General features: G+C 53.2%; 7 protein-coding genes across 7 annotated transcripts; 4 read left to right on the top strand and 3 right to left on the bottom strand.

Annotated features, from left to right (window-relative positions):
* Nucleotides 1-5: 5 nt before the first annotated feature.
* BDY24DRAFT_388492 (NAD-P-binding protein) lies at nt 6-1,970 on the bottom strand. The gene is made up of 12 exons (XM_076640368.1): nt 1,810-1,970; nt 1,554-1,709; nt 1,435-1,475; nt 1,273-1,342; nt 1,166-1,184; nt 862-1,070; nt 749-767; nt 605-673; nt 492-514; nt 367-414; nt 234-262; nt 6-142 (listed from the first exon to the last, which is right to left on the bottom strand). Exons 1-12 carry the CDS (start codon nt 1,912-1,914, stop codon nt 118-120), a joined length of 813 nt encoding a protein of 270 aa, XP_076497061.1. The 5' UTR covers nt 1,915-1,970; the 3' UTR covers nt 6-117.
* A 230-nt stretch (nt 1,971-2,200) lies between these two features.
* On the bottom strand, nt 2,201-3,787 carry BDY24DRAFT_388490 (uncharacterized protein). The gene is made up of 2 exons (XM_076640367.1): nt 2,439-3,787; nt 2,201-2,293 (listed from the first exon to the last, which is right to left on the bottom strand). The coding sequence occupies exon 1, from the start codon at nt 3,590-3,592 to the stop codon at nt 2,450-2,452; it is 1,143 nt and encodes a 380-aa protein (XP_076497060.1). The 5' UTR covers nt 3,593-3,787; the 3' UTR covers nt 2,201-2,293; nt 2,439-2,449.
* Nucleotides 3,788-5,386: 1,599 nt separating this feature from the next.
* BDY24DRAFT_388486 (copper amine oxidase) lies at nt 5,387-10,032 on the top strand. The gene is made up of 25 exons (XM_076640366.1): nt 5,387-5,625; nt 5,753-5,828; nt 5,894-6,018; nt 6,103-6,154; nt 6,265-6,353; nt 6,437-6,714; nt 6,782-6,828; nt 6,898-7,013; nt 7,085-7,139; nt 7,229-7,318; nt 7,404-7,461; nt 7,561-7,638; nt 7,750-7,972; nt 8,038-8,122; nt 8,198-8,314; nt 8,392-8,453; nt 8,518-8,672; nt 8,826-8,914; nt 9,002-9,070; nt 9,144-9,153; nt 9,225-9,245; nt 9,328-9,381; nt 9,474-9,603; nt 9,693-9,746; nt 9,849-10,032. The coding sequence occupies exons 1-25, from the start codon at nt 5,404-5,406 to the stop codon at nt 9,897-9,899; spliced, it is 2,406 nt and encodes an 801-aa protein (XP_076497059.1). The 5' UTR covers nt 5,387-5,403; the 3' UTR covers nt 9,900-10,032.
* Nucleotides 10,033-10,384: 352 nt separating this feature from the next.
* On the bottom strand, nt 10,385-11,368 carry BDY24DRAFT_54684 (uncharacterized protein). The gene is made up of 2 exons (XM_076644977.1): nt 10,965-11,368; nt 10,385-10,739 (listed from the first exon to the last, which is right to left on the bottom strand). The coding sequence occupies exons 1-2, from the start codon at nt 11,323-11,325 to the stop codon at nt 10,429-10,431; spliced, it is 672 nt and encodes a 223-aa protein (XP_076497058.1). The 5' UTR covers nt 11,326-11,368; the 3' UTR covers nt 10,385-10,428.
* A 77-nt stretch (nt 11,369-11,445) lies between these two features.
* BDY24DRAFT_388482 (uncharacterized protein) lies at nt 11,446-13,781 on the top strand. Its single transcript, XM_076640365.1, has 7 exons — nt 11,446-11,622; nt 12,179-12,447; nt 12,547-12,656; nt 12,752-12,860; nt 13,001-13,088; nt 13,173-13,309; nt 13,408-13,781. Exons 1-7 carry the CDS (start codon nt 11,517-11,519, stop codon nt 13,735-13,737), a joined length of 1,149 nt encoding a protein of 382 aa, XP_076497057.1. The 5' UTR covers nt 11,446-11,516; the 3' UTR covers nt 13,738-13,781.
* Nucleotides 13,782-14,388: 607 nt separating this feature from the next.
* BDY24DRAFT_415019 (uncharacterized protein) lies at nt 14,389-15,460 on the top strand (the record flags this gene model as incomplete). Its single annotated transcript, XM_076643398.1, has 3 exons — nt 14,389-14,450; nt 14,518-14,615; nt 15,330-15,460. The coding sequence occupies 3 exons, from the start codon at nt 14,389-14,391 to the stop codon at nt 15,458-15,460; spliced, it is 291 nt and encodes a 96-aa protein (XP_076497056.1).
* Nucleotides 15,461-16,509: 1,049 nt separating this feature from the next.
* Nucleotides 16,510-20,426, top strand: BDY24DRAFT_388480 (amino-acid permease inda1). The gene is made up of 20 exons (XM_076640364.1): nt 16,510-16,628; nt 16,777-16,868; nt 16,959-17,033; nt 17,144-17,233; nt 17,306-17,322; nt 17,438-17,443; nt 17,526-17,597; nt 17,676-17,700; nt 17,790-17,901; nt 17,980-18,217; nt 18,301-18,405; nt 18,478-18,590; nt 18,665-18,758; nt 18,867-19,114; nt 19,302-19,393; nt 19,501-19,638; nt 19,719-19,740; nt 19,829-19,916; nt 20,000-20,077; nt 20,158-20,426. The coding sequence occupies exons 2-20, from the start codon at nt 16,786-16,788 to the stop codon at nt 20,235-20,237; spliced, it is 1,776 nt and encodes a 591-aa protein (XP_076497055.1). The 5' UTR covers nt 16,510-16,628; nt 16,777-16,785; the 3' UTR covers nt 20,238-20,426.
* Nucleotides 20,427-20,730: the final 304 nt, after the last annotated feature.

The raw sequence follows: 20,730 nt of genomic DNA, 5'->3' as shown, positions 1-20,730 counted from the left end.
GCACGGTCGAACAATCAATCACATCTTCTCTCATCTTTCGAGCAAGCAAGAAGAAGGGAGGAGAGCGAGTCGTGATCTTGCTGGATACAACTCATCGAATAGAACAGTCTGGCGAATCTACTCCCGGTGAACGACGGTCGGACTGTGAGAAGAGGGAAGAGGGAAGAGAGAAACAGGAACGCGTGAGTACGAGAGGAGGAGAAGAGGAGAGAAAACGAGTACGGCGAACTGACCTGGCCTGACACGAAGGGAAGACGAGAAGCTATTGTAGAAAGAGAGAAGATGTCGAGAGAGGATCAGTTCGTGAGGCGTCGGCATCAAAGAAAGAGATGCGAAACTGAGGCGAAGGCGGAAGACCAGACGAACCTCGGCGATCTGGACGTGTTTGGGACGAAGCGCGACCCAGAGGATCTCCTGTGAGTTGCGAGAGGGGTGAGACAGGTCAGACGAAGCTCCAAGGTGAGGAGAAGAAGAGAGCGGATCAGACGAACCTCAGCGACGTCCTGAGCAACGACTAGAAAGAGGGGAAGAGTCGAACGCGTCGAGTCAGGCTTCGAGAGGCAGCACGTGGACGCAGGAAAGAAGGGAGGAAAGAAAGACGTACGAGGCTGAACACCCTTGTAGACAGCATCGGCTGAAGCTTTGTCTCCTCGGAACCGAGTGAGAGAGAATTCTGGAGAACGGGGAGGAAAGGTGGTGAGTTTCAATCTCGTTTCGAGCGAAGAAGGATGGACACGAGAAGACTCACCAGTCTCAACCATTCCGGGCTGGATGAGGAAGGAAGGAGGACAACGCATGTCGGGGGTTGGATAAGCTCCTCGATCCAAAAGGAACAGAACGAAGGAAGAAAGGATAGCGCACCTGGACTTCAGAGACTCGAATGGGAGTGCCGACGAGCTCTTTCCTCAGAGTCGTCCCGAAAGCTCGAACAGCAAACTTGGTAGCACAGTAGATGGCTCCCCCTACATACGCCTCCAATCCTGCAACCGAGCCCAACGAGATGATGTGACCAGTCTTTCGAGCCTTGAACGACTTCACGATCTGTTGGGTAAGGTGAATGAGACCAATGACTGGACGGACGAGAGCGAGAGAAGCACGTCAGCGTCGATGGCGCGTAGAAGCAACCCTTTTGAGGGAAGAGATAGATGAAGAGAGAGGGGCGAACCGTTGGTGTTGAACATGACCTGTTGAAAGAAGGCGGAACGCAAGGGATCAGCTCAGAAGGGAGAGGAAAGCAATGGAGAGGGAAAGGAAGGGAGATGGAGAGCTCACATCGATGTCCTCGTTCTCGATGTCTCCGATGGACTCTCTTCCCTTAACGAGACCCGCATTGCTGACGAGACTGTTTAGAGATGAGGAGGTATCAAGCGAGGAGGTCTTGGTCAGAATGGGGCCTCTGACTGAGAGAAGGAAAGGAGGGAAGAGTCGACTCACACCTCGACGTCCTTGAGCTCCTCCTTCGCCGACTCCAAAGCCTTTCCGTTCCCCAATCCGAAGCAAAACAGATCAGTTTTCTCGTCCTTCGAGCTCTCTCGCTCTACTATGCAACTCACCGCATCAATCGACTCCCGCTTCGACATATCGGCAACGACGATGAGCACCTTTCCTCCAGCTCCGCTTCCTCCCTCCTTGTTCGCCTCCTCGGCCAGCTCCTTCACCTTCAAGAGCTCAGATTCACGTCGAGCAAAGAGAACGAGGTTTGCACCGGCCTGAAGATATAGCGACGAGAAGAGGTCAGCTCCGGTCCAGAGGGAAAGTAGGACGCTCGCGAAAGGAAAGAACGGAGAGAAGGAGAGAGAGCTCACTGACCTTTGAGAACAAGATGGCCGTCGCAGCTCCGATTCCTCCGCTGGCTCCAGTGACGAGAACAGTCTTGTTTTGGAGTCGAGTAGTGTTGAAGAGAGAGTTGGACATGGTTCGTGTGGAAAGAAGGGGGAGGAAGAGGTTGGAGGGAAAGAAGGAGCGAGCTCGGAGCATGAAGGTTGAGGTTTGAAAAGAGCAACCGGGTCTGGCCGGTTCGCCATCGCAGGGACTTTATATGTATCTGGGTGAAGTTTGCTTCTGAAAGGAAGTTGTACAGGTAAGGCATTCTCTCGCAGCTTTGTTGGACTAGGATAAGTGGGAGAAGGAGGAAAGGGGAAGGAAGGCGCTTCTTGCTCTGACTCGCGAGCGAGGACGACGCGTGAACTTCTCTTTCGCACCCACACTGTTGAGAAGTCGTTTTCGTCGTGATGCAGACATGATACATAACCAACCCCTATCATCATCGCACTTTATGTAGAGGGTTAAGTATCTGGGAAGGGAGGAAAGGGAAAGAGAACAGGAGAGGTCAGTTTCGGACGACAGCTCGACGCGACGGACCCCTCGACGAGAGCCCTTCCTACTTGATCGAAGACGGTTCTCGCCTCGAAGCGCGTAGAACGGAGAAGCCAACTCACCAGCTAGTTTGTCACTGCTCGTCCCTAAGCTCCCTCAGCGGTCGAACCACTCCTCTCTTTGATCTCCAACTCCACCGTCCCAACTCCTCTTCCTTCCCACCCTCCAACAACAGTTCTTTGAACTCTCTCAACCAACCCTCCTTGAACCCGTCGAGAACCACAGGACCGTTCGACTGCCAACTTTTCCTCGACGCGACGAGAGGGACGTCTCCGTTGCCGTCCTCCCTGAGGTCGCCTTTGAAGGAGGGCCGCGTCTGAGGGTATCGAACGACGTTGAGGTTGATGGATCCGTTCGATTGGTGTCCGTCGGGGAAGAAGACGAGGTGAGGGTTGGGTTCGACGACGGAGAGAGACGCGAAGGGGAGAGCCTCCGGGAGGAAGAGGAGTCGAGGGGAGAGTTGGGTGGGGAGGATGCAGTGGTAGAAATCCGAGTCGAGCACCTCGAGGACCTCGGAGAGGGCTTCGAAGAGGGAGAACTTGGTGCGATCGAGACCCTCCTCGGACTGTAGGAAATCTTCGAGCGTCGGGAACTCGCGATGTCGCCGACTGATCCTCTTCGTCTGCTTCTTCCTCGTTCCCTGCTTCCTCTTGGGTGGTTCCTCCTCCTCGTCGTCGTCCTCCGACTCATCATGCACATATACATTCTCCGTCTCTCCCTCAGCTTCGAAAACCATGGCTGGATCCTCTCCGTTGGCGAGAAGCTCGAGGAGTGCGGTGCGATCGGAGCCGTGACGAGAGTCGGAGGATTCTGTTGGGAAGGGGAGGTAGCGTAGGCAATCGATCTTCTTGGAGTTTGGAATGGTAAGAGGAATGAAGTAGGATGGTTGACCGAATGTGTAGTGAGTGTTGAGAGGAGGAGGGAACTCGAGGGGGACGACGAGCTCCTTGACCCAGCTCCATCTTCTCTCTCCCTCCTCCCCTTCAACAAAGATCCCTGACGAGGGATCGAAGAAAGTCTGCCAGTCCTCCTTCCTCCGAATGGAGACGACTTCGAAGAAGTAAGGGAGGGCGAGGAGTCGAACAGCTTTGGAGACGGAGAGGAGGGAGGTTGAAGGAGGAGATGGAGGAGGATCTCGTCGACCTGCTGGGAGGAAGGAGAGCTTGATGATCCGCTCGATGAGCTCGACGGGGAGGGTGTAAGGGAAGGTGGGCATGGTGGTTGGAGGGAAGGAAGGGCCGACGAATTGAGGGGAGAGATGGAGGTGTCCAAGAAGACTGAGAGAGGAAGGTTCGTCCGTCGAAAGCCGAAGCTGCTGGAAAACTTTCTTCCTGTTGTTGAGACGGAGAGTATATGGAGAGGTTTCAGCTGATGGGCTGAGGAAGAAGGAAGTGATGAGGTTTCGTCGTTGTCGTGGGTGAGGGGAAGGAAGGGGGCAGCTTGGCTGGGCTGAAAGGAAAGGGTGAGCTCGACTCTGCTTCCCTCCTTCCCTCCCATCCTCCACCATCTCTTCCCTTCTTTCTCTTCTCGAACCTCATTTGGTCTCGCAGGGTGAGCTTGCTCTCTAATTTCACTGGTTTCACCGCACCTGGCCAACTTCCTTTGGTTCCTAGCAGGTTGTTCATAGCAACTCCTTCCCTGTGCGAGTGAGCTTCTATTGTTCTCGACCTCTCAGCTTTCCTTCCTTCAAGCCAGCATCCCACCCTCATCCCTACCAAGCTCTTGTACTCTCGCTAATATTCGGTCGTCTCTTTTTTCGTTGCAAGTCTCTGAAACAGCAGTTCAAGGGTGAGCTTCCATCTCCTCCCTTCCTTCCTCCGTCCCGGACCCGTTTCGACGACCGTCTGACGGTTCCCCCCCCCCTCTTCCTGCTTTTGATCCTCAGCCAGACCCAGCCTTTGAATCTCCTCGTGTCAGAATCCGACATTCGCTCTCACATCACATCGCCTCCTTCGAACCCAGGAACGAAGTCTCAGCCCTCCAACCTCCTTTCAACCTCCTCCGTCCAGTTCGTCTTCCTCCTCCTCCTCCGCGACTTCTACTTCCTCAGCCAACTCCAGAACACCTCAGATCCATGCTCGTCTTACCACTCAATTCCAATCTCCCAACCTTGAGCCCAGCAGCTCAAACTCTCTTCTTCGTCGTTCCCCAGTGGTTCGTTCTCTTTCCCTCCTTTCTCGCTGCTTGCTTGTTTCGGCTCGCTGACCTTCCCTTCTCGTTTCTTCGTCTCTAGGTCCTACCTCCAGATTTGTCTACCTCTTCCCGTCTTTTATTCTGTGATAACGGGCTCATCTCCTTTCGTTGACAGGACCGTCGTCGCGTCTCACGTTCGTTTCGCCGTTCGCTTTTCGTTCCTTTCGGTTTGGATCGTAGTTTTATAACGACCTTGAAGCTTTTTTTTGCCTTGACGTCGAAAGCTCTTCAACGCAGATCGCAGCTGGGCCTGTGAGCACTGTTCGAGATCAAACGCGGGTGGAGAGGGAGGAGGAGGAAGAGGTCGGCAACGAGGTCAGTTCAACCGGACGCGTCGAAGAAGATGAAAATAGCACGTCTAAGACGCTGCGAGATTTCCAACCCCTTATGTACCCTCGTTCACTCATCTTCTCTTATCGTCCTTCTTCCGGATCAGGCGTTCCGTTCCCGTCATCTCAAAGGGCAGGGAAAGATCCGGCGCTCCTTTCGACGGGAGCAACCCCTCGCTCGTAGAGGTCTCGTCGCAGCTGATATCCCCTCTTGGAACCTGGTAGCTGATCTACTCAGCAGTCGTTCAAGCTGTCGAACTGTTTTAGGGAAGGACTGCAGCTCGTATCGGCGCCTTTCGTCCATTCTCACCCGACCGATCCATCGCCCACGCTCTCCATCTCCTCTCACGTCGCGTCGTCTCTCTCGACTTCGCTCTCCGATAAGGCTTTTCTTTTTGGAAACTGCTTGGTTTGCTGCGACTTTCCTCTCTCGCCTTTGTCCGAAACCCTTTCCGCTCCTCCTTCAGCCCACTGCTCTCCAACCACATCGACGACTCTCCTCAAGATGCGATTCTCCTCGACCTCCTTCGCGGTCGCTACCCTCCTCTCCGTCTCCTCTACCTTCGCTCGTCCTTCGCCCAAGGTACCGGGAGTTCGATGGCCGAAACAAGCTGGAAACTCTCAACATCATCGACGTGAGGTCCTCAACATCACCTCGGAAACCGCCTCCTCTTCCCTCACCGCGCCGTACGAGAACATCTTCATCTCCTTGACCAACGACGAAGCTGTGAGTAAAGTTCTCGTTCTTGACTCTCGGTCTGAAGACGATTCCTAAGGCTGGAGGTGATGGGGAAGGAGGAGGGAGAAGGGAGATAACCGCTGACTCCGCGACTTCGTCTTCCCTTTCTTCACAGGCTGCAGTCATCAGCTTCCTTCACAACCAAACGGAGCTCAACTTGACTGCCTCTGCTGATGCTGGAGAATGGGACAGTGAGTTCGAGCGAGGAGATCCAACACAAGCTCGCGACTCACCTGTGCTTCTTTCCTCAACTTAGATGCCATTAGCGTTATCGATCTCGTCGCCCCGAACAAGACCTTGGCTCTGGACTTCCTAGATGGGAATGGGACTGCCCCTGAAAGATATGCGAAGGCGATGATCATGTTTGGAGCGTTCGAGGAGGTGAGCTCTGCTCGATTTGCGTTTTCGCATCGTGACTCCTCTCGACCTGAGCTGACCGTTTTTCCTTCTTTGTCGTTGATTCAGCCTTACCTCCAAGATTTCATCGTCGGACCTCTTCCCATCAGCAACCGAACCAGTGAGTACGAGGAGAAATTCTGTGCTCAGGAGTCGAGGGTCGCGTCAACTGACACCCTTCTCTTTCATCGACTCCTCCTCTCCTCCATCAACTTTTCATCGACCCTCTAGCCTACTCATCTCTCGACTACACGACTACCTCTGGCTCCTCCCAGATTCGAAACTACGACGCTGACTACTCGAAGGATGAGGAATTCAAAGTGAGCTCGAGTTTACGACCTCTCCGTCGACTTCTTCCTTTCGACGAGTTTCTCACGCAACCCTTCCCTTTCCTCCTATACAGTTCAGCATCGTTAACCCCATCGCCGATATTATCCTCGATCTCCTCAACGCTACCTACACCCTCGACGAGGACTCCACGCTCGACCTTTGGGGAATCGATCCTTTGTGGCGAGAGACCGACGACGAGGGACAGGAGCAGATCGTTGCCTGGGCTGGATTCTGGAGATACCCAGACGGAAACGCTTCCATTTTCGACGGAGAGACCCTCTTGCCTCAGGGATTGTACGTCAAATGGAGTAAGACTGGGAGAGACAGCTCGAAATGGAAGTTGCTGGGATGGTGAGTTCACGTTCAGTTCGCACCTTCTGGATTCTCAAGCTGACGACATCTTTTTTCTTCCTCCAAGGCTTTACAACGATCAGTTCTACAGTACGACTGCTGATTTCCGAGCAGGTGAGCCTCTTCGTCGACCGCTTCGACGCGTCCCTCTTCTGATTCGTTTTCCTCACCTTCTTATTCCAGCGTGGGAGAATGGAATCGAGAAGATCCCCATAAACTACTCCGGAGACTGGGTTGGAACCGACCGAGTTGGAGATCTGTTCCCTGAGGACGACAAATCTCCTCCCGTCACCGTCCAGGTTCGTTGTCCACCGTTCCCTTGTCTCGAACTCAAACTGACGCCCTCTTCTCTTCGTTTCGTTGATCGCAGCCTGATGGTCAGCGATTCGGAGTTGACGTGGAGAACAAATACGTCGAGTGGATGGGTGAGCTCTCCTCGGAGTCCTCGACGAGGAACGACGAGCACGAAACTCGACGCGTCTCACCTGCTGACTCTGCGATCACCTCCTTCCAGACTTCTCCTTCTACATCACCTTCACTCGAGATACTGGAATGAAGCTCTTCGACATCAAGTACAAGGGAGATCGAATCGTTTACGAGTTGGGTGAGTGGTTGACCGTCCTCTGCAGTGCTCGACGCGATCTGACGTTTCTCTCGTTCTCTCTCTCGCATTCCTTATTTTCTCACAGGTCTCCAGGAAGCCATTGCTCACTACGCTGGAAATGACCCAGTTCAGAGTGGAACCAGGTGAGTAAAGGAACTTGGGCCCTCCGCCGAGGAACGAGACGGCTGAGGAGGACGAAACTGAACGCGACCTCTCTCTCTTCCTTTGTTCACGCGAAAAAGTTACCTTGATACATTCTACGGATTCGGGCCGTATGCATTCGAACTTATCAGCGGATTTGACTGCCCTACGTACTCTACGTGAGTTGTTTCGCGTCTTCCCGCATCTACATGTAGCCGTCAAAGCTGACGATCTTCCCACCCCTCTTCGTCTTTGCATCTGTTCTCCTTCGCTTTTTTCCTTCACTGCAGCTTCCTCGATACCACCTTCCACTCAGCCGAAGTCAGCAAAACGCACCGCAACGGAATCTGCCTCTTCGAGAGCGATCCTGGATACCTGATGCAGCGACACAGCTCGATGGCCTACGTCTCCGCTACGAAGAACATCGTTTTAACTCTTCGATCAGTCTCGACCGTCGGTAACTACGACTACAACACCGACTACATCTTCTCTCTTGACGGATCCATCGAGACTGTTCGTTTCCGTCCGTCTCTTCTTCTTCATTCGCCTGCGCTGACTCCCTTCGCTTCTCCAACAAGGTCGTCCGAGCTTCCGGTTACATCCAGAGTGCCAACGCCGCTCAGAACGGAGACTACGGATACAAGATCCACGATGCCCTCTCAGGTCCGTTGGCTTTCGTTCTCTCGTCGCGTCGTCGAGCCGACAGTTCTGACCACTCCTTTCATTTTCTGTTTCTAGGATCAATGCACGACCACGTCCTCACTTGGAAGGTTGATATCGACGTTCTCGGTACCAACAACTCCTTTGCTATGCACGAGATCAAGGCCGAGGAAGTAAAGTACTCGTGGTCGAACAGTTCGTTCTGCTTCTCCTCTCCTCGTCGTCTTTCGATCCTACCGAGGCTGATACTTCTCATCTGCTGTAACTTTCAGCCACTCGATCAACCATGAAGCTCCACCGATCTACTCTCCAGTCTGAAGACGACTCCAAGCTTGTGAGTTGAACGTCTTGGGATCGTCGGAAACTCGAACTCATCGTTTGGCTCTTTGGTTTATCAGAACTGGTCCGCCAACGCTCAAGTCAGCTACATCGTCGAGAACCAAGACGCGAAGAACAAGTTCAACGAGTCTCGAGGTTTCAAGGTTCACCCGAGCAGAGGAGGAGCCGGAATGCATCTTACAATTCAGGAAAGCGACAACCTGCGAGAGTCTCAGTTCGTCCTTTTCTCCCCTTGTTGATTATTTCCCCCTCAGTTCAGCGTCCTCCTGGCCTACTTCCAAGATGATTCCCGAGGAAGGGAAGTGGCGACAGGTCGCCCTTCCAAAGTCTGACTCTCCCTCGTTTCTCTCTCCTCCTCTCCGTTTAGGTCCTTCGCGACCCACCAGCTCTACGTCACGAAGCAACATGATACCGAACCCTCGTGCGCTCACGCCAACAATGCCTACGCTCCTGCTGGTGAGTATTTACCTTCGGGGTTGGCACATAACGACACGCTGACGCGACTTCTGTTCTTCTTCTCCCTCCTCGTTTACGGCTCCTCAGATCCCATCGTCAAGTTCTCCGACTTCTTCGACGGCGAGTCCCTCGTTCAGGAAGATCTAGTTCTATGGAGTGAGTCAACAAGCTCGTTCTTTCTTTCGTTCCATTCCGAACTGACTCGTCCTCCGCCCTTTTCCTATGTCAGTCAACTTGGGGTAAGTCGACTCTCTCGATACTTCCTCTACGCTCTTTTCTCACTCTTCGTATTGTCTTCTTCTGCCCAAAGAATGCACCACACCCCTCACACGTACGTCTCTCACAATTATCCGCCTCTTCGATCGACGACCACAAACTCACCCTCCCTCTTCCTCCCTCTTCTCCTGACACAGTGGAGATCTCCCAAACACCGTGTTTACTACCGCTCAGTCGGGATTCATGATCAGGTCAGTGATATCCATCTTCTCTCTTCCTCTTCGAGACCAAGCGCTGAGGCTTTCTTTCGACGACGCTCTTCTCTTCCCTCTCTTCGGTCCAGCCCCCACAACTACCTTCTCTCCGACCCCTCTCGAGCTAGTCGACAAGCCGTTCGAATCAACTACAACTCATCGGGAGTCCAGGAAGTCGAGAGGTTCGGTGGTATGGCCGCTGATGGAACTGTTGATCTCGTTCGTCGTTCTTTCACCGTCTCGTTCTTGTCATTCTTCTCATCCATTTCGAACCCACCCTGACCCTTCGTTATCTTGCTCACCTTCAGGCCGCTCTAAATGCCAACCTGTGGGATTACTCCGGAGATGTCGCCGTCAGGAAGGTTCGTTTTCTTCTTTTCCTCCTTGTCGTTTCGAACTCCCCACGCCTCAGCGTTCTCAAATACTCAGTAGAGCTGACAGTTACTTCATTCGTGCTTTCATAGTTCCCCTACGACCCTCTCTCCCCTTACAACGACACCGAGAGCATCGTCTAAAACTCGACGCGTCGCTCCCTCGGACCTCATCGAACCCCCTTCTCTTCTTTCCTCGTTCGCTTTCGCTCATTTATCATTGTACCTCCGTACTGGGAATATCGTAAAGTTTATAGGAATCGTTATCATCTTGGGCTCGCCTTATCTTCTATGTTTTTTTTCACATTTTCCTCGACGGTCTTGCTCGACTGAACGGACGGACGAGCGTCTCAGAAGCGCTTCCCGCCAGAGGTTTATTCTCAGTTCACCATCGCAGATGAACAGCATTGCTTTGGTTTCCTATGAGTAAAGTTTGAAAGGGACGGGAGGAAGGGAAGAGCCTGTCCCTTCGAGACTTCCACCGCACGCGACGCGTCGTCCATCCCTTCCACATGCCAGATCCAGGAGCGAGGACGAAGTAGAACAAAGGTCCTCTGGAAGATCAACTACCTAGACTTCTTATGTGCTTGCCAAATCTCTCACAACAGCTATCAAACAGCATAGATCCCTCCCCGTCCAAAAACCGAAACCACATCCGTCCCCTCCCCTCCCATCAAACCCCAAACCCTCCGCTCTTCCCTCCCGCCTTGTTCTCCAACAAACTCTTGCCTTCCCTCTTCCTCTGCTCGTTCACCTGGTTCTCGGCTCTCATCAACCTGATCTCCTCCCTCATCAACCTCATCTCCCTCTCCTTCCTCTCGACCAGATCCTTGTTGATCGTCCCGTTCTTTCGCAGGACGACGATGGGTTTGATGTCCTCTACGGCAGGAGCGTAGGTGTCTTCGGGGACGAGGTAGGTGCCTCCGATGTAGCCTGCGAGGAGGAGGGAGATTCCTGCCCAGAGACGAGCTTTGGGAGGGGTTTCTGTAAGGAGGAGGAGGAGAGAGGAGGAGGAGGGAGTTAGTTAGTGAAAAGAAATATAGATCTTCTCCTCTTGAGATTTAATCTCTAGAACTTGAGAACGAAAACTTGAGAACGAGTTCGCGTCGACTCGTAGGATGTCGAGTCGAGTCGAGCTCACCCTCCCTCCCTTCCCGCTCCTCTTCTCCCACCAAAGCCTCAAGCGATACTGGTACGATGTCCACTAACTTTGATAAGCATTCCAGTAGTAATGGAACGAATCCGCTTTAGCTTCTATGACTTCGTGTTTGGCGAGCTCCGCCTGCTGAGCTGCTTCCCTCTCTCGGTCCATTCGAGCGAACGCTGGATGAGGTTTGTTGGGTAACGATCTGGGTTTGTAAGTCGAAGAAGAGGAGGAGGATGCTGTTGACGACGACGAGGAGGAGGGTTTGGAGGTCGAAGGGGAGGAGCGGGGAGGAGTCGAGGAGGAGAAGGGTCGATGAGATGGGGAGGAGGAGGAGCGTGAGCTTGAGGGAAGAAGGAGGAGGAGGGAGCCCACGACGCGACGAGAGGAAGAAGAAGCGATATGGCGAGGGAGGAGGGCGGACATCGTTTGTGTACGTGTATATGTTTAGTCCAGGAGTTGAGGGAGATGGGAGTCGAGAGAGAAGAAGGAAGGGAGGGAGGGAGGGAGGTCGAGGAGGGGCCAACTTCTCTCCCCGGCCTCCCTCCCATCTCTCTCTCTCCTCAAACGACCATCAACGAAAACCTACTCTTCTCCTCTTCTCTCGGTCATCAACTATGGAGAACGCTCCTTATCACCATCTTCGTAATATCCCTCGCTATGTTCGACTCGGTCAGAAACTGTCGTGGTCCGCCAACAACGCTGCCGACATGTTCGTCGATGGTGAGTCCTCTTTCTCGTCTCCTTCCTCTCTTACTCCACTCTTCTCTACAAGCTGCTTGGGATCGAGCCTTTATCTATGGGATACGAGCTCGAAAGAGAGCAAAGAGGGTCGCCTTGGACGAGTGGGAACGGAGGGAGATGGGGAGGAAGGTGCTCCGGGGAAGGCGTGGAGGTCAAGAGAAGGGAGAGCTGGGAGGGCTTCCCTTCTAGCAGCGTGTAACAATCGCGTAGAATCGTAGGAGGATGGAGGTCTCAGCTATATGCGAGCCTCTTGAAAATCTTCGAGGGAGGTGCTGGAGAGGGAGGAAGAGGAGGAACCGAGTCGGGAGGACACCCGACGTTTCTTTCCTCCTTCAGCTCTTCATCGAGCTGTCTCTAGCTCTATGAAGCTCGGTAGACGACGATTCCCGTCTTAAACGACTCATCTGAACCTTTCATAGCTCCCGAGCTCGTTCTCGCGCATACCATCGCATCTCAACCCACCCATCCCCGCTCCCTCTGAACTTCCCCGAGCTGACCCTCACCCTCCCTCCCTCGCTTCTTCCCTCCCTCTCAGCTTTCTGGGGACGAACCTTCTATTCGCACATGTTCCACGATCCTCAACCTCAAACGGTCCTCCACGTTCAATCCGAAAGCGACCTCAACAACATCTCGTTAGCATGCGATTCAGATTACGGAGGAAGCTCAAGGATCGATCTCGACCTCTCGCCAGACCTAGGAGATGGTTCAGAGAGGTGGGCAGTCTGCAAAGGAAGAATCAGTTTAGCAGTTAGGAAGGAGGTGGAAGGGAAGGTCAGAGGTGGTTGGGTGGGGTTCAGAACGATCGTGAGTTTCACCAGCGACCTGGCGAAGGGAGGAGGAGGACAGATGTGCGAGCTCGAGCTCACCAACTCCCTTCACTTCGTCTTTTCTTCGGCTCAATAGAAAGCACCAGCAGACCCTCTCTGGATGACTCCAACACGGGATATCTGCAACCTCACTCATCTATCCGTCCTCGTTCGTCCGAAAGGAGATCCTCATCTGTGGCCGCATTGGTGAGCTCGGTTTCACGTCGTCCTCGTTCTCGAGACGAAAGTCGCCTCCTCGAACGGAAAGCTCACTTCTTTTCCTCCGTTGGATTCTGATGCAGGTTCGTCAACATCAAGTCCGCCTCTACGTTCTTCCACTCGGATCTGCACACGCATCGGCTGGGAATCACTGGGAGTGGAGAGCTGGGAGACGGGTGGGAGGAGTGCTTGGTGAGTTCGAACTCGACGCGTCTCTTCTCGTCCTGTCAATCCATCTTCTCTCCATCTCACGATCTCGATCTTCTCCGTTGAAAGTCAAAATCTTCGCTGACATCTTCCGCTTCCTCCTTCGGTACTCGTTGCTCTTCCAGGTTCCGCTCTCGAATCTCGTTCACCTGAGAGGAGGAGAGATCACGACAAACCAGCACGAACCAGGGCTAGATCGAATGACAACCATCGGTTCGCCCACCTTTTCTTTCTACCCACTCTGCCCTGCTCTTCAAGTTCCTCATTTCTCACCGTTTTTTCTCGCGTCGTGCCCAGGTTTCTCCCTCCTCGGAGCTCCTCGTCAATCCCTCGATCGTCGTTCAACAGGAGAAGTCTTCAAAAATCCCAGGAGTCCATACGGTCTCGAAGGAAACTTCCATCTTGATATAGGACCTGTTCGAGCTGTTTATCAGGTGGGTCCCTTCCTCCCTCCTTTTCCGTTCTCGCCCCGAATTTCGACGCGTCCGAGCTCAGCTCACCTCCCAATTCCTCTCTTCTTCCCAATTCGCAGCAAATCCACTTCACCAACAACCTCCCGCCAGTCTATCGTTTCCCACCTTCCCTCGCCCACTACCAAGCTCGCATAGACCCACCACCACCGCTCGTTCCCATCAAATATCCGTCGTTCAAGGACTCTTACTACCGGAACGCTCTTCAGGCGACCTACGAGAGAGGATCCTACCCTCCTTACGATGGGCTACCGGGGCTAAGAGTGGAGGCACCACAGGAGGAGGGTGCTGTCGGTGGAGGGGAGGAGGAGGAGAGGAAGAGGGACAGCAAGCCGAGAAGGAAGGCTGGGCTAAGTGAGGAGGCGACGAGGAGAGCGTTGGAGGAACTGTGATTCGGCGTCTTGATATATGTAGATTTGAGTGCTCGTTTCAAGAATTGGGGGCTGGAAAGGGGGGAGAGAGAGAGAGAGGAGACGGGAAAGGAGGAGCGACGCGTCGAGTGCTCTCTTCTCGTCACAGTGCACACGCGCTGCAGTTTCCTTTCGAGCTCACGTCGTCCGCTCCTCCCTTTTTTCCTTTCAGTCCTACGCTACCACGAAAGCTGGTATAGCTGAGATGTTCATACTTCAACGAGAAGGTGAGGTTTCCATCCTCTACCTTCTCGTTCGAGAGCTCATCATCCTTTTCCATTCCAAGGCAAACCTTTTTCCGCCCTCTCTCCGTCGACCTGTAAGGTCCCCTCTTCCCTCTTTCAACCTCCATCCTACCAGGTTTTTGACTTCTCGTCTGATCATCTCAACCAGACACCCTTTCCTTCGACGATCAAATCCAAGGTCATTGAACGCTTAACGGAGGAGATCTCTGTTGGGAGCCTGAACTCGAGGAGGAAGATGTCGCTGACCTTCTGAAGTATGGAGGAGAAGTTCTGGATTTGGGAGAGCGAATTTCGTACAGAGGAAAAGATGGAAGGCGAAATGAAGCCTGAATTTCGCTCGTCGTCGACGCGTCCAGGATGCGGGATCGAGGGACGTTGGGTGGTCGCTATGGCTACGAGGTTCTCGAAAGCGGAAGTCATTGGCTTGTATTTGTTTTCTGTAAACCCTGGGTGAGTTCATCCTGAGAAGCGAGCGAGGAAAGCGATGAACTGATGATCCATTTGGCTTCGTGCTCAGATTCGTTCCTTCGAACGCTGCCTTCGAAGTCGTCGACGTCAACGTCCCTCTACCATCGAACGAGGATCCTCCTTTCTTTTCAGCGAGGACGGAAGCATGTAAGTTGAGATGAAGAAGACGAAAGGTCGCCCCTTTCATTTCTTTCTTGCAGTGCCGTCATTCACGTCATATCTTTTTCGCCGTTCTACCAAACCATCAGGGACATCGAGAGCAAACGGAGTCAAGTTTTGAAGGAAGGAGGGATTCTACTTTGGGGAAATTTGAGCTCGACTTGCCCATTTTCCGACGCGTCGTTCAGACGAAGCTGATGCGAGGTCTGGTTTCCTTCCAGGTCGAGCTCCGTGACCGAACTGGCTCGATCAAAGTTAACCCTTGGGTCCATCGAAAGCCTGACTTTCTATGGATATGGAACTCAGTCGAGCAGTTTGCCAGGTCAAGTGGTGTTCTGTTCGGCGAAGAGGGGAGCGAAAACGGGAACGTTCTCTCACGTCGAGTCAAAGACGTTCGAGGTTCATCTTGGGTTGAGATCAGATCTTAGTGAATCCCGCCTTCTCTTCCTGCAGCTCTCAATAATCAACCTTTTCTTTGCTCTGAATTCCTAGGAGAGCACCTTCAAATCCAATAGGCAGGAATACCACTCGCGACGCTGAAGGGTGAGTTTATCGTCTCTCTCCTTCCCTTCCCATCCCTGACCCCTTTTCTTCGCTTAGGGTAGTCTACTTCCGAGCTCCCATCTTTCGAATCGACGACACGGTCAGCAGCAGCGAATATCATCTCGGACGTTGACTCGAATCTTTGGCACTGGAACAAAGCGATGTTCTGCAGGAAGGGATCTTCCGGATTCGAGCCTGTAGAGAAGGTGGGAGGACGAGAGTTTGTGATGTACGTGGGGATGCTGGCGGTGTTCAAGGAGATCGAGGGTCGGAGGAAGTGGGAGGAGTGAGGAAACGAGACGCGTCGCGATTGGCTGACCTTCTCAACTCGGAGCTATCATACCGAAGGACCGTGCGAGGTGAGGAGATGATACCTGTATCACAGAGAGATAAGACGACCGAGAAGAGAAAGATACGGGCACGGCGAAGCAGACAGAGAGCTCGTTCTTTGAATTGTCTTCTCTGGGCAGTTGGACGTTTTCCCGCTATCTTGCTGTAGAGAAATGCTGCGAGATAGCAAGGCCTACAGTCTAGAAATATCTAGAGATGTAAGGATCTGCTCTAGCATTGCACAGGCTGAGAGGGGAATTAAAAAGGAAGATTCGAGGGAAGACGCGACCTCCGACGGCGAGTTGACGCGCTGCTCGATGAATTGTTGAGGAGGAAGGCCGCTTCGGGAGTTTACCAGGATATTTTTCACCTTCCCGAGTCTTTGAATAACGTTTTCGACCTCATCAATGTCGGCTCCCCTTGGATCGAGAACCAAACCTCGACGCGTCCGTCGTCCGTCACGCGCAAGGCCTGGCCCTTCCTTCTCTTCTATTACCAACTTCAGCAGCCTCGGTACTCTTTTTCTCCTTGGAGATCGACTCGCTCCCTTGAGACCGATTCAAGCCTTGTACAAGCTCCTTCAGAGCAACGTTTTCTTTCTTTCGTCAAACGTCAACCCATTTTTTTCGCCTCCTCGTGCTAAAGGAGCATGCGCTTATCTCTCCCGATACACAGCCCTCACTTCGAAACGGCCCGAGAAGGGGGACTCAGGTGGGACCAGCCCTTGGAAGAGCAGCAGCCAAGGTCAAACAGGAGCCGCGGCGAGGAGGTGAGAGTCGAGATCGGACGCGTCGCGAACGGATCCACACCAAAAAATCGCGATGTATATGAGCTTTCGACCCCTCTCTTGATGGAGGAGCTCTGATACCGCTCTAGGCTGGGTTTCTCGGCGTGAAAACTTGAAAGTGCGTCACTGATAGGTTCGATCTGCAGGTCAGAATTGGAAAGAGCAAACTCCAATCTGAATCAAGAAACTCAAATCCTGCCCTCGCTTCCAAGGACGAGGACCCCCGACCCCGACTCCCCTCCCTTTCCCTCCTTTGCTATCTCTTGCAATTGAACCACTCTCCTCTTCCCCTCCAACCACCACACCCACTCACTTCATCTTCTTCCTCTTCCAACCTCCCTGTACGTCTGTTCTCCCTCTTCGTTTTCGGCCTCCTTCTAGGGGGAGCATCCGTTCCGATCGTTGAAACAAAGGGAGGGCGGAAAGCGCGCGAGGCTGAACCCCTTCCTTCCCTCTCTTGCTGACCTTGTGCTCCCTCCCTCTCTATAGTTCTTCAACATGTCCGACAAAGACTACGTCAAGGAGAAGCACGATGCCGATGCCAGTGTGCGAGTTGCGACGGCCGACCAGAAATACTACGAGTGAGTTTTGCAGAAGAAGGGAGAGCAAGAGCAAAAGAAGAGAGGGCGAGATCGAACCCTGACCTTCTCTTTGATTGCTCGTCTCCCCAGCCCTTCTCAAGAGTCCATCTGGACTCGACTCGGTCTGAACGCTAGGTCCTACACTCGAGCACCTGGACTCACTGAGTAAGTTTTCGTTTCATTCCGTCAAGAAAGTTGGGACCCGGAACGAGCCGAGCGCGTTGCTCTCGACGGCTAAACACCCCTCCCGCCTTCCCTTTTCTTCTCTCTTACAGCCAGGGAGTCACTCACGGACAGGCCAACGAGGACGCTGAGGGACGACCTGCCAGCGCCAACATTCTCCAGAAGAAGATGAAGCCCAGACAGTTCGTCGTCTTCTCTCTTCCCTCGCTTCCTTACCCCTGCTGACCCCCTTTCTTTTGGTTGGTTCTCCTCAGTTTGCAGATGATTGCTGGTAAGCATGCTTCCTTCCTCCTCGTCTGCTCTGTTTCATCTTCGAACAGGGCAACCGCTCATACTTTCGCTGACTCTCTTCCCTTTCTTGCCTTCTCTTGGATGATGGTTTTCAGTCGGAGGTCGGTCTCTGTTCCCCTCTTTCCTTACTTTCCTGCCTCCTCGAGCCCACGCTGAACTTCGTTTCCTTTTCTTCCCTTTCAGGTTCCATCGGAACTGGTCTTTTCGTCGGAACTGGTTCTGCTCTTCGAAACGGTGGACCCGCTGGAGTTCTCAGTTCGTAACCTTCTTCTCTTCCCTTCTTCCTCTTCGCTTTTCAGCAACTAATTCGGCCCCCTCTCGTCTCTCTCGTAGTTGCCTGGTCGCTTATCGGACTCATGTGAGTTTAACCTCCTTCGAAACGAAAGGTAGAAGACGCGTCCAGTTCGACGAGACACTGACGTCCCCCCTCTCTTCCCTCCTCTTCAGGTTGATCAACGTTACTCAAGCTCTCGGTGAAATGGCTATCTTGTACCCTGTCTCTGGTGGATTCTACACGCTCACTGAGCGAATGGTCGACTCGTCTTTCGCTTTCGCCATGGTACGTTCGCTTTCTTTCTTTCTCCCTCCTCTCCCCTTGGCGCACAAAGCTCACTCCCTCTTCCTTCTCGCTTCTCAGGGATGGAACTACGTTTTCCAGTGGGCCGTTGTCCTTCCTCTCGAGATCACCGTTGCCGGAACCACCGTTCAATACTGGACCGGAGAGAGCGTTCCTATCGGAGCGTGGATCACCATTTTCTTCGCCGTTATCGTGATCGCTGCCATGTTTGGAACCCTCGGTTTCGCTGAGGAGGAGTTCTGGTCTTCATGCCTCAAGCTCTCCGTCGTTATCATCTTCATCATCACCGGAATCATCTGTGAGTAGAAGCTTCCTCCTCTCTCTTGCCTCTCGATACCGTCGCTCATCGTCCGTCTTCGTTCGCTTCCTCTCTTGTTTCAGGCATCTCTGGAGGAGGACCTGCCCGTGGAGCTTACTCTGAGTACACCGGAGGAGCCAAGTGGCAGAATCCTGGAGGATTCGCAAACGGATTCAAAGGAGTTTGTGGTAAGTCTCCGTCTCTCGAACGAACCGCATCAGCACGATCTCACTCTTCTCCCCTCCTCTCCTTCTTCTCAGCTGTATTCGTCACCGCCGCTTTCTCCTTCGCTGGAACCGAGTTGGTCGGTCTTGCTGCTTCCGAGACTCCCAACCCCAGGGAGTCGATGCCCGGAGCCGTCAAGGGAACTTTCGTGAGTCGTCTTTTCCATCCCCCTCTCGATCCTCTGCTCGTGCTGATTCTCGCCTTCTTCTGATACGACCTTAGTGGCGAATCACCATCATTTACATCTCGTCCCTCACCATCATCGGTCTTATGATTCCTTACACTGAGCCTCGATTGCTCGGTGGAAGTGGAGCTGGTCAGTTCAATCTTGATTTTCGACGCGTCCTCCCTCCTCGAAGATCGATCTGACTCTGCCCTTCTCGTCTCCTTTCCATGTACCTCCTCCTGCTTCCCCTCTCTTCAGCTGCCTCGCCTTTCGTCATCGCCATGCTCGACGCTGGACTCAACGGAATGGATCACCTCATCAACGCAACCATCTGCATCTCCGTCCTCTCCATCGGTCTCTCCTGTGTCTACGCCGGATCCAGGACCCTTACTGCCCTCGCTGAGACTGGTTACGCCCCCAAGATGTTCACCTACGTTGATCGAGCTGGACGACCTCTCTACTCCGTCCTCTTCATCCTCGCTTTCGCTCCCATCGCCTACGTTAACGTGAGTCTTCCTTTCCTCGTCCTAGTCTATCCTCCGAGACGCTCCTACTCCCGATCCAATATCTTCTCTCGTCTGGATCAGCCCATCCGCGCTCGAGCCCTGCGAGGGAGAGAGGGAGACTTGGGATTGAAGACGAAAAGAAACCCCTCGACTGACTCGTCTCATTTTCTCTTCTTTCCTTTTCCAGGTCGCCGATGTTGGAAGCACCGTCTTCGACTGGCTTCTTGCGCTTTCGGGTCTCTCTACCCTCTTCACCTGGGGTGCCATCTGCATGACTCAGTGAGTTCCAACCGAATCCACCCGCCGTTCTCGACGCGTCTTTCTCCTCCCCTCTTCCCCCTCGACTTCTCACTGACCTTCCTCCCCTCTTTCTTCTACTACAACAGCATCCGATTCCGTGCGGCTTGGAAAGCCCAGGGCCACAGCGTTCGGGAGCTTCCCTTCAAGGCTCTCGGAGGAGTCTACGGAAGTTGGTTCGGAGTCATCCTCATCGTCCTCGTTATCGTCGCTCAGTTCTACATCGCGTACGTTCTTTCTTCCTTTTCTTCGCCTTGTACTCTCATCAACCAGAGGTTGACCTCGTCCTTTTCCCTCGAATCTACAGTCTCTGGCCTATCGGAGGAATGGTGAGTCGTCTTCGAAGCGTGTTCCCCTCGACTCGTCCCCTCTGACTGTTTCTCACCGCGCTCCTTCCTTTTTTTCTCTTCCTTTTAGGACCCTGATGGCATGGCCGTTGCCGAGGGATTCTTCAAGACTTTCCTCGCTCTTCCTATCCTCATCACTTTCTACATCATTGGTCTGAGTGAGTCAACAGCAGTTCTCGTCGCTCGATCATCGTCGAATCCAAACTGACCTTCCCTCTCTCTCTTCCTTTTCATCGTTTAGTCTGGAAGCGAAAGCTCCCTTACCGAGCTATGGACATCGATCTCGATACCGGACGAAAGTCTTGGTTGACCGTCGAGGGTGAGTCTATCTCTGCCCCACTCCGTTTGAGACGAGGAAGACGCGTTGACTGACTCGCCTTTTGTTTTTCTTTTCTGCAGAGATGGACGCCTACCACGCCGAGAGGAGACTCGCTCCTTGGCACATTCGTTTGTACCGAACCCTCTTCACCTCTTCTTAGTTGTTTCGTTTTTCTCTTCTCTCTCGGGTTTCGTTGGGTCATGGAAAGAGGTTGAAGTCGTCGAAGGCAGGAGGGACTCTGTGGGGTCGAAGAGTCTGCTCGCTTCAGTTGCTATCTTAGTTCTCGGTTTTTTTGTATTAGCTCTTCAATATGCAGGAGATAGATATCATCCATCTCGTCTCTTTCTCACTACTGCTCTGCTCTCTTTTTGAAAGATCATCGCTCGAGAAGCGTTGGGTCGATTCATCCGAGCGAACGTCCTCTTCAACGGACCTCCCAGGAAGACCTTCGTCCCTTGGACGTCCCTTGGAGATGAAGCTCAGTAGAAGAAAAAACAATTCCTTGATATACCGTTTGAAGCCGCTAAGAGATTGATACAATAGAACCAAACTCTGTCCGCCGACTCGTCCTCCTGAGTCGTTCTGCGCGTCTCCCTCCTGGGTCGCTCTCTTTCACGGGACCCTCATTCTCTCGAAAAAAAGGTCAACGACTC

This window comes from Mrakia frigida (genome assembly GCF_051309035.1).
Source record: "Mrakia frigida strain ATCC 22029 unplaced genomic scaffold BDY24scaffold_14, whole genome shotgun sequence".
NCBI classification, from domain to species: domain Eukaryota; kingdom Fungi; phylum Basidiomycota; class Tremellomycetes; order Cystofilobasidiales; family Mrakiaceae; genus Mrakia; species Mrakia frigida.
The sequence above is the reverse complement of the archived record's forward strand: the minus strand, read 5'-3'. Positions and strand labels throughout refer to the sequence as shown.

Coding starts and splice junctions, on each gene's coding strand:
- BDY24DRAFT_388492 (XM_076640368.1), bottom strand. CDS start 1,914: ATGTCCAACTCTCTCTTCAACACTACTCGACTCCAAAACAAGACTGTT. Junction 1,710..1,809: donor CGGCCATCTTGTTCTCAAAG/GTCAGTGAGCTC, acceptor CTATATCTTCAG/GCCGGTGCAAACCTCGTTCT. Junction 143..233: donor TTCCCTTCGTGTCAGGCCAG/GTCAGTTCGCCG, acceptor CTCTTCTCACAG/TCCGACCGTCGTTCACCGGG.
- BDY24DRAFT_388490 (XM_076640367.1), bottom strand. CDS start 3,592: ATGCCCACCTTCCCTTACACCCTCCCCGTCGAGCTCATCGAGCGGATC.
- BDY24DRAFT_388486 (XM_076640366.1), top strand. CDS start 5,404: ATGCGATTCTCCTCGACCTCCTTCGCGGTCGCTACCCTCCTCTCCGTC. Junction 7,140..7,228: donor CAAATACGTCGAGTGGATGG/GTGAGCTCTCCT, acceptor ACCTCCTTCCAG/ACTTCTCCTTCTACATCACC. Junction 8,123..8,197: donor GATCCACGATGCCCTCTCAG/GTCCGTTGGCTT, acceptor TTCTGTTTCTAG/GATCAATGCACGACCACGTC.
- BDY24DRAFT_54684 (XM_076644977.1), bottom strand. CDS start 11,325: ATGTCCGCCCTCCTCCCTCGCCATATCGCTTCTTCTTCCTCTCGTCGC. Junction 10,740..10,964: donor CTACTGGAATGCTTATCAAA/GTTAGTGGACAT, acceptor TCCTCCTTACAG/AAACCCCTCCCAAAGCTCGT.
- BDY24DRAFT_388482 (XM_076640365.1), top strand. CDS start 11,517: ATGGAGAACGCTCCTTATCACCATCTTCGTAATATCCCTCGCTATGTT. Junction 12,657..12,751: donor CCTCATCTGTGGCCGCATTG/GTGAGCTCGGTT, acceptor ATTCTGATGCAG/GTTCGTCAACATCAAGTCCG. Junction 13,310..13,407: donor CTGTTCGAGCTGTTTATCAG/GTGGGTCCCTTC, acceptor CCCAATTCGCAG/CAAATCCACTTCACCAACAA.
- BDY24DRAFT_388480 (XM_076640364.1), top strand. CDS start 16,786: ATGTCCGACAAAGACTACGTCAAGGAGAAGCACGATGCCGATGCCAGT. Junction 17,598..17,675: donor TGGACCCGCTGGAGTTCTCA/GTTCGTAACCTT, acceptor TCTCTCTCGTAG/TTGCCTGGTCGCTTATCGGA. Junction 20,078..20,157: donor GTCTTGGTTGACCGTCGAGG/GTGAGTCTATCT, acceptor TCTTTTCTGCAG/AGATGGACGCCTACCACGCC.